The sequence below is a fragment of the Desmodus rotundus genome, chromosome 8 (assembly GCF_022682495.2).
Source record: "Desmodus rotundus isolate HL8 chromosome 8, HLdesRot8A.1, whole genome shotgun sequence".
Taxonomy (NCBI): domain Eukaryota; kingdom Metazoa; phylum Chordata; class Mammalia; order Chiroptera; family Phyllostomidae; genus Desmodus; species Desmodus rotundus.
In genome coordinates, this window is record NC_071394.1 from 34,562,747 (window position 1) to 34,576,153 (window position 13,407).

The 13,407-nt window shown below is 39.8% G+C and overlaps 1 protein-coding gene across 13 annotated transcripts in view; it reads left to right on the top strand.

Moving 5' to 3' along the window:
• The window catches only part of EYA1 (EYA transcriptional coactivator and phosphatase 1), a 296,853-nt gene that overhangs the window by 220,817 nt on the left and 62,629 nt on the right, over positions 1-13,407 (top strand). For all 13 annotated transcript variants that reach the window (XM_053929895.2, XM_053929894.2, XM_053929893.2 and 10 more), the window contains 2 exons: positions 7,037-7,176; positions 8,440-8,523. In XM_053929895.2, coding sequence (XP_053785870.1) covers positions 7,037-7,176; positions 8,440-8,523 — 224 coding nt within the window. The remainder of the gene's footprint in view (positions 1-7,036; positions 7,177-8,439; positions 8,524-13,407) is intronic.

A 13,407-nucleotide genomic window follows, 5' to 3' on the forward strand; every position in this document is an offset into this window, starting at 1 on the left:
CCCAGGCCTCAACTCAGCATCACACATGTGACAGGAGCTTCCTCTCAGCAGCGAGGAGGAGTCAGGTTACTTAACTCTGTTTCTGGGGAGGAGTCTTTCAGCTCAGACTTAGAAATGAGCCCTCCCAGAGCCCAGCGAAGGGAGCCTGCAGGAGCCCAGTCTCCTGCTTCCGTTACATCTACCATCGGCAGAGGTGGTCCCAAGGGAGCTGAGTTAGAGCAGAAATCCCCTGCTACCCTTAGAATAAATGTGAACGCTTACCCCTAAATCTTCAACCAGGTCTCCGTGCTGCACAGCAGGACTCCATAAAAATCAAAGACTCCTGTAAAGGAAAGCATAATTTAAGGAAATATCAGCATAATTGGAGGGACTAGCAGGCTTGGAAAAGTATCTGCAAATATGAAAAAGAAATTAAAACTTGTATATATTAGTAAAGGGATATAAAAACTTGGCAATGAATTTAGACAGGTCATAGGAGGAAATATAATTGTTAAGCACATATACACCAGCATTTCCAATATCTTCAAATTAATAGCATGCAGTACCATGCTATACCTAATAAAATAGCAGTGACTTCTTTGAAACAGTGACAACCAGTGTGTGTAAGGCTGTGCTAAAACTGACATAATTTAAATTTCTATGATCCTTTTGAAAACTACTTGGCAATACGTATAAGGAAGCATGAGAAATAAAACCAGATAAGGAATTTGGACCTGATATAGTAGGCAGTGAACCCTGATGATTTCTGAGGGCTGAAGTTGCCCAGGGAATTCTATATAGATTAGTCTGCTGGTGACTATTTAAAAGGAAGAGACCAAAAACTAACAGCTAGGCAGATTTGATAAATATTGCATATCCATAGGTGATAGAACTTTAAAGCTAAGTAACTAGGCTGTGTCCTCCATTTGACAACCCAGAAGACCAAAGACTAAAAAATAATTCCCTGAGGCTCTAAGACTTGTGAGCTCAGGGCAACTAGAGAAGCCAAGAGGAACTCGATGGAATCTTCTTAGTTCCAATTCTCTGTTTGTCTTTTTAATATTGAAGGATTTATGGAACAATTTAGCACAATTTACAAGTGTAGAATTTTAATGATCTTATGCAGAGCTTTGTATTTTGTGAATTTATAAGCATTAGCTTTTAAGTAAGATTTTAAATAATTAAACTATTTTCCATTTGAAAATATCCTGAGTAGCTAGTAAAAATGATTAGATAATCTTCATAGATTTAATAGAGTAAGAGCTAGAATTGAGAAACACTCAATCCTTCAATCACTGATATTTTTAAATGTCTGCTTTGCGCTCCGGAGGCTTACTGTGCTCTGAGAATACACAGTGAGTCCCCCAGTCCTGCCCTCCAAGGGCAGGAGTGATGGACATTTGCTAAAAATAAATCAATCAAATTATATGGCATCCACTAGGAACATAAATAATTGCAAAAATTATACAACCATATAATAAAGACAAATGTAATCACAAAGGAGAGACCAAGATTTAAATGGAGAATTCACAGCACCGATATTTCAGCTTGATCTTTAGGGGTTTCTATAGGAATTCCGCACACAGGTCGGGGGAGGGAGCTGAGTTGAGAAAAAGCATTCTAAGTAAAGGAAATAGAACGGGCCAAGTTGTGAAACGTCCTGGCCCTTGCTGAGCACTGAGGACGTTGGGCGTGTCTGTCCCAGGTGCAGACCACGGAGGGGAGAGAACAGTTAGAGGTATGGGCGTTAGACAGTGAGTCTGTGGGACTTTTCTTTTTTTCAAGGCAGCTAACATCATACATAGAATGCTAGTGTCATACACGGTTCTAAATACCTTTACTGTATATTTGTTTTATTTTATGTTGTTTATTCCCATTTTCATAGATAATGAAAATGAGTCATAGAAAAGGCATATAACTTACACAAATCATACTACTACTACTTCTACTAAGTAGTGAGATTAAGATTTGAAAAGTGGCCGTGAGTCCACAGTTGAATGTCCTCAAACCTGGACTGTCCTTCCTGTTCTGAATGGGAAGTTTGGAGCTTTGAAGGGTATTTAAGCTCTCGGTCATGGTGGTACAGACCATCATTGAAACACCCTGGGTGGCAAGCTTGCAAACAGCCACTTGCAAGAATTGAGGCAAGGGATGATGAGAGCCTGAATTAGAACACAAGTATTTAGGAGATAAAAGCCTTAGAACTTTGTCTTGATTTGACTGGGCTTGGAAAAGTGGGTAGATGTTGTTACCATTAATCAGGCTTTATAACAGAGAAGGAAGATTCAGTTTGGGACAACTTCACTTGTGCTGTTCATGGAATATTCACACAGAGAGGGTAGCAAACAGTGGGATATCAGGTAAAGAGATCTGGAAGTAAAGCTTTAAATTCATTACCCCTGGGGTTATCACCGAAATCCCTCTTACAAATACTACCACCCACTGAGAGCTTATAGTGAGATAAGAGGACCTTGGAGAAAAATCTCAGTACACTGCTATTCAGAATATACTTCAGCCACCCGCTGCCCATCCACTAATTGTTTCTTACTAGTTCGAGGTAACACCAGGAATGTGCTTCAGAATGTAATCAACTGCATCACTAAGCACATTGTTTATAGCTGACTTTTTCTTTTAATCTCAGCAAGACTTGCAAAGAAGGAAGCATTGCATTAATTAACATCTGATGCAAACTCCTTATTTTGTCCCAGATCAGCACTTTGAGTATCACTAATACAGAGAACACTAATATTTAAGTGTTTGGGCAGAGGAAGAGTTTTCCAAAGAGACTGAGAAGGGACAATGTGAATGGCAGGATGAGAAGCAGAAAAAAAAAAGAAATGTGTACATGGTTTAAAGGAACTGGTGGTCAGCACAGCCACAGAGGTCAAATTCAACTGAGGACTAAAAAATGATGGGATTTGGCCATTACAGGGTCATCAGTAACATTTTAGGAGTTTTAACCCCTGCTTATTCTTCTACCTTCTGCTGTCTCATTTTTAAACCACTTGTCTCCCTCCCAAATAATTCTCAAATCTTTACTTTTGCCAGATATAGAGAAGACCTCTTTAACTCTAAATCTAAAACACTCTTGGATTCAGTCTTCATTTTACCTTAGCTCTTGCTGATCTGAAGTTACTGATCACTCTCTTCCCATACTCTTTCCTCTATAGTACGCTGACCTTGGTTTCCCTTCTCATTCCCTACCCATCTATGCTTGTCTCTTCTACTCACACTGCACGTTTTTAATTACATCCACTTCCCATTTCTTTTTTAAGTTTTTATTTATTGATTTGAGAGAGAGAGAAACATTGATTTGTTGTTCCATTTGTTTATGTATTCATTGGTTGATTCTTGTATGTGCCCTGACCAGGGATTGAACCTGCAATGTTGGCATATTGGGACGACTCTCCAACCAACTAAGCTACCCAGCCAGGGCTAACTGCACCCATACCTTAAGTTATTCCTGGTGTCAGTTTCTAAATCACATCTCTTTCCTGAGTTTCAAATCAGTCTAACAGCCTACTGGACATAAATGCTACAGACGCTTCAAGTTCCATATGTCCAAACACAACCTGAATTCTCACCTGTGCACTTCCCTATAATCCTTTCTTCTTCCTAAATCTCATACTTTCTATTATAATCTGCCCAGTTGCCAAACCATTGGCCTGAGCATCGTACTTGACTTCCTCCTTCTCCCTTATCCAACTGATCTCACCTCCTAATGACACTTCAAAACATTAACTCTCCCTGTCCCCACTACCCTTATCTGGGCACCAGTATCCCATACCTGAATTACTGAATTATCCTCTGGGATGGGCTCCCTTTTCAGTCTTCACTTGTCTCCAGTACCCTGGCACACTGGAGCTAGAGTCTTCTAAATAGATGGAAGCTTGATCACATCACCCTCTTACTGAATTCTTTGTCCACCCCACCTCCCATACCACACCCTCCCCCCCCCCCCCCGCCTCCTCCCACCCCTGCCTCATCTCCGTAATCTTCCTCTATAGATTCAGGTGAGATTGATTTTTTTTTTTCACTTCTTCAATCTCTCTCTCTCTCATCCTCCTTCCCCCTCCCTTCCTCCCTTTCTCTCTCTCTCTCTCTCTCTCTCTCTCTCTCTCTCTCTCTCTCTCTCTCTCTCTCTCTCACACACACACACACACACACACACACACACACACACACACACACACACACACCTTCCAACATGCTCATGTGGCTGCCTGAACCACATTTTTATTCCCTTGTTTCTGGTACACTTTCCTCCATCTTCAGGAAGCTTCCACAACCCTGTAAATCTGAGTTATGTGTACTTCCTCTGTGGTCCCCTAGCATTCTGTCTTTTCCACGTTATAACCTTTTCCATATTGTTTTGTAACCTTTAATTTTTGTCATGAATCAATGCCTTCCTCTGAATTTTAATCTCCAAGAAGGCAGGAACCAGATCACTTTGGTCCATCATTATGCTTCAAGCTCCTCCCTAGTGCAAAGCCTAGAAGAGTGTGAGCATTCCGTCAATGTTTGTGAAATGAAATGAATGCTCTTCTGAGTACGTTCACATCCATTGTCTCAGTGGGGGTCAAGTTGAACAATTTGGAGAGGATTTTAATGAAACATGAGATGTCAGTGGATTAGAAGATTAAAATATTTGTTGAGTTGTTTTGCACTAGTAGGAGGAAGGAGAAGTTAGTTGGGAAGGCTGGTTAGGAGAGCAGATGCATTTAATTCCACCTCAAAGAACAAAGAGGAAGAGATTTTTTTTTAAACTAGCTTGCATCATTTAAATTTCATCTTCTAAGAAGTTGAGACCAGTAAATTCTGTGTGTGTGTGTGTGTGTGTGTGTGTTAATATTTAAAGGTGTCAGTGTCCATCTTTTAGGGCTTTTATTCTCCACCTGGAAAAAGTTTAGATAAGATGATTTAAAAATCTACCTGAAAACTTTGCTCGTTTAATTTATTTGGGGCGGGGAGCAGGAAAGTTACAGAAGTGAGTGATCAATTTAATTGCAGCTTTTTCATTAAAAAAAAATCAAGACAGGATATATTTTTAAAGATTTAATTGGGTTTTTTAAACAGGTATAGAAGCAAACACAAGGAAATAAAGGAATGGGCAACAGTAGGAAGAAATCTAGACTAAGAAAAGCTAGGTATGACAGACTTTGAGGACGAGGTTAACCCTAAACTACCTGGAAGTCAAGGCAATGTGATAAGATACATTGCTTAACATCCTTTAGCTTCTTCTCAAAATGAATTTCCAAAAGCGGAGAGCTCATGATTCAAGATAGACTTTACAGATCAAATTCCATACCAGCTCTGCCAGTTGCGAAGTAAACGGTCTGATTTGAACCTGTTTAAGAGATTGGCACGTGTTCTGTCTGGGATGGTGGCTATCCAGTTCTGCATTGAGATGTAGACTGTAGAATATTTAAAGAAAAGGAAGGTCAAGACTTTTTCTTCAAAGCACAATTATGAATCCACTGAACTCCTTAAAAACGATACTCATTTGGAGCTTCTGATTCTCTATAAAACATGGAAGAAAGATGCGTGGTTTGGAACAACTTGAGAGGATGCCAGAGTTATCTGCCTCTGCGAGAACAATGATCTAGTGTAGATTTCCAGCATACTTAACTCTGACCAGCCAGCCTGTATTCTCACAGCTCTACAAGGTGCATTAGGTCAAAGGTGCATCCCAAATAACTCCACACATGGACCTTCTGTTGTGTGTGTTGAGAGATGTTGTTTGGGACTTTCTTCCTACAATTAACTAATGGGCTGGGAAGTGATCAGTGGTTTCTGGGTATGAGGATTTCTTAATCGCTTTGTATGAGGTAGTTTGCTGGGGCAGTGGACACGCAAAGCCTCATCTAGAAGTGACACAACTCTATTTAGGTTTCCAAGCCAAACAGGAGGTATAGGTCTGTTTCATGTGATGTAGAACTGGAATGTACTCTGTCAAAGTCCCTTCCTATCTATTCTGACTCCTAAGGCTTAAACGTGGCAGTGAAAATACTGAGACCACATGGTTGGGCGCGTGATGGCCTGCTGGTAGAGTCCGGGATGTTCTCCGCAGTTTTCCCTTTGGTGAAATATAACATCAACAATGTCTCAGTGAGAATATTAGATTGAGGGATTACAACCCACATCTAAGAGAAATCTGGCAAAGATTTGGGGGACAGCCAGCACACTGGTGCATCTGGAATTCGGGGAAGTAGAAACTGATGTGTAAACTGGATGGACTAAGAAAAAAATATACCTAGGGCATGAGAGTAAATGGTTTGCTTTTCATTCTCGAAACAGGGTAAGTCTCTTCCCAACTTCACAATCGCCGCCCAGCTTTCCTCGAAGTTGGTTGGGTGTTGTTCTTTATGACTATTTCTGTGGTTTCTCCGCGTTACCCAGATAAGTGATTTTAATGTGCTGCCTCACTTGGGATTTTTGGTTCAAAGAGACTAAGACACGGGAAGACCCTGTGATGAGTGCTGTAGAAGCGTGGGTATTGCCCATGTACCTCTGCTCTATTTATCTTGCAGCTCACTTGTTCTCATATAAAATGAAAGAGGAAATGGAGAGTTTTAAATTTTTTAAAAAAACTCTGCCCGGTGATTGTTTCCCCTGCTCCAGAGCTGATTTTTCTTTTCATTTCTTTCCATAAACCAGAAGCCTTTTTGTAGGTGTGAGAGCAGCTGGTGAGGCTAATGTGCGAACCTCTCAGTACGGCCAGGCACCATCCGGGAATGAAAGGAAAAAGCTGGGGGGCTGGGAGCACTGGCTAATCATAGAGAACCACAAAGAAAATATAGGCAGCTTAGTACAAACTATTGTCCTCAATTAAATTTTAGTAATCTTTGATCACATATTTTTTCAAAACAAGTCTTGACATCAAATATCTCATACATTATTTGCCAATGCCAGTAAAAGGCAATGTAAAATTTGAACAGAATGAAATGCATTCGACTCTTCCAACTTTCCCCATGAAAAAAAAAAAAAATAAAAAAGGTTAATTGTGGCCCCATGGTGCCAAAACCAAGAGATGAGAGTTCTTCCTCTATTTCTACAGAGTACAGTACAATCCATAGCCCGTCAACACCCATTAAAGATTCGGACTCTGATCGATTACGTCGAGGTTCAGATGGGAAATCACGTGGACGAGGCCGAAGAAACAATAATCCTTCACCTCCCCCAGATTCTGATCTTGAGGTATGTCATTGCCAACACCCGAGTGAATGAATAACAAGGCACCTCAGTAGCTAGGTGGCGGTTCTGTGTACCTGCACGGTCAACGGCAGTGACCAAGGTGTCCAAACGCTCTTGTTACTGCTTTCTTTTTCCTAGAAACTGTAGGTAAAGGATTATTTGCTCTCTTTCATGTTTATTGTAGGGAAAACCATGCTTTCTGTTTTCTCTTCCATTTTTACTCTGTACAGTATCTGCTTATTTCTAAGGAAATATAATAAATTGTATAAATCTGCTCGAACAGAACTCTCTTAGAGCACTCTCTATCATTTCCGTTTAGTAATTAAAGACACACTTACGTGTGTTCAGAAAGGAAAGCCTGCAGTGTTCTCAACTAAAGTGGTCACCTTATGAGACATGTTGTGGTGGAGTTTAAAAGCAATTAAATAAAACCTTACAGGGTGGTAGATTCCATGGCCTTGAATCCACTGCAATTAAGTTTCTGGGGTTTTTTCCAAAGTTAAGTCTAATGGTGGAAAACCTGATTATTTTTGCCAAAAAGTTGAAAATTTTCAGCAGATCCTATATGAATATGACTGGTATGAGTGGGGATGGAAAGTAGAAAAGCAGGCTTTGAGGCCTTTTGTGGTATCTCAAAGTCCTTTTGGAATGAGTCCTTTAAATCAAATTCCGAGTACCCCAAGAGCAGGTGGGACGTGTCCGCTTAAGTCGTTAACTGTCTAATCATAAGAAAACCAAACAGGAACAATATATACCCCATCCATTTGCTAACAGCCCAATAGGTAACATAAGGTAAATAGATGATACAAGATTTTAGTTTTTGTGTGCAGCTTAAGTACTTGGCTTGATAAAAATAGAACATAAGATTAGCTGTTTTAATACTTCTTTACAGAGAGCAGAGATACATTGAATGATTTTTTTCATTGATTTCACCTCTCTGTCTTGGATATAAACAGACTAGTTTTAGCTCATTTTTTATCTCTTCAGAACTAAGACAGAACCTCTTCCAGAAGTAGAAAGGATATATGTTATCATTTCTCTCCTATATTTATGTTGATGCTAATATTATTATCTTCTTGTATCCATCTGAAGTTATAGCTGAAGAAAAGCTGGAAGAAATACTTTGAATAGTTGTAGTTTTAAAAAAGCAAATTCAGATTTTTCAGTTGTGTCTCCTTTCAAGACTAGTATTCACATTGAAGTTAACCGAATGACACGGTTTCTCAAGCAAGGGACAAACACGCTGATCTGGCTCTTCCTTTGTAGAGGGTGTTCATCTGGGACTTGGACGAGACAATCATTGTTTTCCATTCCTTGCTTACTGGGTCCTATGCCAACCGCTATGGGAGGGTGAGTACCAAGAGGCATTTTTTTTTCTTTACAGTAACAAGGCCTAGAATTGAATTTTTGTCCAAATGGGGATGTAGTTAAACTTTAAATAATAAATTTAAAAACCTAAAAGGGAAAATAACTTGATATATTGATGTAGTCAGATAGATGTGTAAGGAAAAACATGTTAATGAACAAAAGGAGATTTATGTTCTTAAAAATGAGATAAACTTGGTGCAACTTAATTCATTCTTATTCAGACCCTGATGAATAAAAGTGATTAAATGCTATTACAGGATGAATTATGAAAATGGATAGATGACAGCCCTGGCTGGGTTCCTCAGTGGGGTGGAGCGTCATCTTATGCACCAAAAAGGTTGTGGGTTCAATCCCTGGTCAGGGCACATACCTAGGTTGTGGGTTTGATCCCCAGTTGGGGCACATACATCAGGCAACCAATCAATGTTTCTCTCTCTCTCTCTCACTCTCTTTCTCTCTTCCTCTTTCCCTCTCCCCCACCCCCACCACTTCCTCTCTTCCTAAAATCAATAGATATATCCTCAGGTGAGGACTTACAAAATGTACAAAGAAATAGATCTTTTAGGTAGTATATTTTATTTGCCATGTCCTTTTTAAATTATTATTCACAATATATTCAGTGAAGCAAATATTCATTTGCTACTGTCTTCAGTGATCAGCAGTGTTAGTATTTTCAAAGCACTTTATTTTCAAAGCACTTGTGATGAATGTCTTTATCAGTCCCTTTGCCATGGGGCTGAACTTCTGTGAATGGTATGTAAAATTGGGACTCTGAATGGCAGTAGGACCAGTATGTTTGTGTACAAGTTGTTACCCTAGCAACCTTGTTGTAGGTAAAAATGTTACAGACTACCTTACATGACTACAACTACAAGTTTCAATGTTCTCCATCTGGGTCTTCCAAAACCTTGGAATTTTTTTTTTTTGATATATTGCTTGGTGGGGTCATACACTTTTCCAGTGAAAATCGTGCTATTTAAAGTGGCTATAGGTGGTTTCTGAAATTATTCTGTGACTGTGGTAGTTCTCATTATTTTTAATCTGTAAAGAAATAATGTGTTACAAGTCTCAGATTTTGAGACTCCAAGTGTTCATCACAATTTAGTGTTAGCGTTGGTGCCCGTAAATGCGTGTGTCGTCACTGCAAGGTCGGGTGCCCTTGTTTCAGTAAAGATAATTGAGTGCCTGCTATGAAGGTGTAGCCTGGAGGTACAAGTGGGGGAGTTATCACTGAGCTTCACAGTGCCCCTTTCCTTCTCACAACGCTGATGATGTGTAGTCAAAATAAATAAATAAATAAAAGCTGGGAAAATGTATCCCTGTAATAGTAAGAATATTCTACCATTTGAATTTCTCTCTGGAAATAAGTTACCTGCAAAACACAATGTGCTCCATCTTATTGTTAAACAAATGCCCGGGGGAAGATGACCATTAACAAAAATTCAGATTATAAATACAATGATTGAATCAGTAATTCAAGAAAGTCTCTACCTGAAGCTAGCACAATAAGGATTCAGTAAATATTAGCTGCGTTGATTTTTATATTGTTTTTTATATTAATACTATACTTTTATCACTAGAAATAGTGGTATTCCTGTGTTTACAAAAATGACTTATAAAATGAATTAAAGATTAATACCTGAAACATCAACATGTGAGCCAGTAGGAAGAATCTGAAAGGCCTTAACTAAACCATTATCATGTCCCTACACCTAACTTCTGTGGAAGAAAGGTGGCCCTTGAACTCACACAAAAGTGTTAGCAAGAACATGAACTTAGAAAACCAGAACTCAGAAACCAACCAGAAAGTCTCAAGCCTTTAAAAGCATTCTCACGAGGACCAAACTGATGAAAAGAGAATTGACTTGGTCAATTCTTTGTAGCTGTTGAAAAGGGCCAGCTTACAGCAAGGCGCTGAACATCCCGTGACCTATTGACCTCCCGTCAATCTTTGACCATAGATGTATTGGTTTACACATGGAATTTACACTTAACCTAGAGACTACAGGGTCCCTAGAATTTTTCCTTCAGATTCTCAACACTAGCTAAATGAAACATTGCAAATGCCGTTTTATTTTAAAAAGTGTCAACCATTAGTATTTTGAGGCTTCATCAAATAGTGCTTTGTTAGGTTACTTTTCTATACCAGAGCAGGTGATAAAAAAATGTTTCATATATAATTCCCAAAAGCCAAAATTGTGTATTCTTTAAAGTATGGATGATTTGAGATATTTAAGTATAAGCTTCTTTGTAAGTTGACAGGGGTCGGGGAGAAAGCAAATTTAGAAAGCCTAGTTAGGGAAGGTCTTCCTGAGCAAGATTTTGAGGCTTGAGGCCAGAAAGGCCTGAAGAGGCTGGTGGGCCATGGAACCATCAAAAGAAAGAATGTTCTTTTAAAAAAGAGAGAAAGAATGTGCTAAGCAAAGGAAACAGCAAGTACAGCGGGCAGAAAAGGGCTTTATGAGCGAGGGACAAAGAGGTGAGCATGGCCCAGTTTAGCGCTGGTGATGCAGAGTCCAGAGAGATGAGGGCAGGGACAAAGGGCCACCCAGGCGTGGTCAGGAGAGCTGATCGCATTGCACGTGCCAGAGGATGGCATTCAAGGACTCCACAAAAGGACATGAGAGATCTGATTCTGATTTTCAGAGGTCTTTGGCTGTATGTGGAGAATCAACGGTAGGGAGAGAGGAATGGGAGAACAGAAGGTTTTATCAGCGATTTGATGAGCTAGCAGTAGAAATGGTAAGAGCTGATTGGATTCTAGATTCTATTGCAAGTAGAGAAATTGAATTTGGAAATGAACTGGTTTGAACTGCTGGGCGATAAGTAGCAGGAGGTATGAAAAGATCATTCCCAAGTTTTTGTACTGAGCAACTGGGAGAATAGGCATATGAGAGAGTTGAGATGGGGAAAACTAGTTGGGAAGGGAAATAGAAAGTCTGGTGTTGGACCAGTTTGAGATGTCTATGAGACATCCACTTGACCCAGGCAAGGAGGCAGAGGTAGGAATGAGGCCATGGGCAGGGCTGGGAAGGTCAGAGTTAGAGTCGACCGTGCACAGCTCAGGGTCAGAAGCTCCTCAGATGCTCTTGGCTTGATTTCTTCCTAAACATTTATTGAGCACTTTCTTCATGTTGGATGCACAAGGTCAGCCTGTGGTCTCACGGTCCAGACAGGTATCGAAGACACAACTGCTAACTGAATCGTAGCCTGAAGCATACAAGATAGCTCGCTTGATGTTCTCTTCATTAGTGAACTTTAGAGTCAGGCAGAATTTGCTCTCAAATCTGATAATCATGCCTTGTAAAAATCCTCAGTTCAACAAGGATTCTTCTTGTCAATACTAATAACCAAGATGATCAGAACATCCTGCGTCCTTTTGACTCCACTGAGGCTGAGGAGAAAAGTCTTAAAGCAGTTCAGGAGCAAGCCTTCTCTCTCGGAGTGCAGATTTCGTGGTGTTCTGCACATTGTCAAGGGGAACATATTAAGGCTGGGTCTTACTCTCCAGGCATAGAAAGAAATGAATGCCTGACAATGTGATAGCTGTTCTGTCTCCTTGGGAACCAGATACTTGAGAAGTAGCTTAGTCACAGTAGCTTAGGCAACTCCCTGAGTAGGCCATTCAGTAAGGGGACACAGGATCTGGTTGATATAATGCAAAATTAAGGCATGTTTCAGCAATATGTACAAAAAAAGCTTGAGAATGTCCCACCTTCCGTGTAATTCTAGCTCTGGGAAGCAGGCATGTGGGGTGTTATAAGGAAGTGGTGTTTTTATAACACAGTTGATGGGAACTAATGGAGGGTTCTGGGTCCGGTGCGGGCTTAGCTATGGAAGAGAAGAGAAACAGCATCTTAGCTGGAGAACAAAGTCCATGGGTGTTACTGTAAAGTAGGGTGTTGTTAATATCTGGCCCAGCTTGCTTTGTTTAATGCATTTTTAGAAGTTGCTTTCAAACCAAGTCCAAATTCTCCAATTTCACTGAAGAAAATGAGCCTTGATTTTTTTTCATTAAATGCTTTCTTTAAAATAGACAGTACATTTTGGAATATTCATGGAATCATCAAGCCTATGTGAATTCCCAACATGCATGTATTAAATTTTTATGATCTCCAGTTAAAAAAAATAGATAATATAACCTAGATATCTTATCAAAGCAAGTGCCACAGGCTTCTATTCCAAATAAGTATCGTGCTGATGCCCCAATCGTGACTTCCCTCTCGTGGGAAGATTCCCCAACATATCAATACCCAATGACTTGATTATTTTAATATTTATCTTTCATTGTTGCTCAGAGGTATTTGGCCCAGTATGCTTCTCATTTTACACAGAAACCTAAACATGAGTACTTACACCAACATAAAGCTTAGCATTTTTAATTCTAGGTCCTACTTATTAATAATTTCCTATGTGCCCAGTACTCACTTAATTCAACATTAATGCTCTGAGGCTGCTAAACCCATTTCACAGACAAAGAAACTGAGGCTCAGAGGAGGTTAGAGACTAAAGGTGAAAAACACAAGTACTATGACTGGTATAAAGTAAATATTAGTTATATTTTAATGTAGTTGAACCTTGACTGCCAAATATGTGAATCTGGCCTAATGGCCAATGAGTAAGTAATAGTGGCCATGTCTTCAAATTTATGAAGTGCCAACAAGTGACATACTTTATGGTGTGATAGAAAGAGTATCGGATTCCAATTTAAATCGATCTACCCTCAAATCCCAGCTCTGACTTTGCAGGGTTCCCCCCCCACCTCCCCTTTGGTAAATTATTTATTCCTGCTGATTCTGTTTCCTCATCTATAAAGCTGGCCACTTGACTTGCCAGATTGTTTTAAGAATTCAGTCATATCAATTA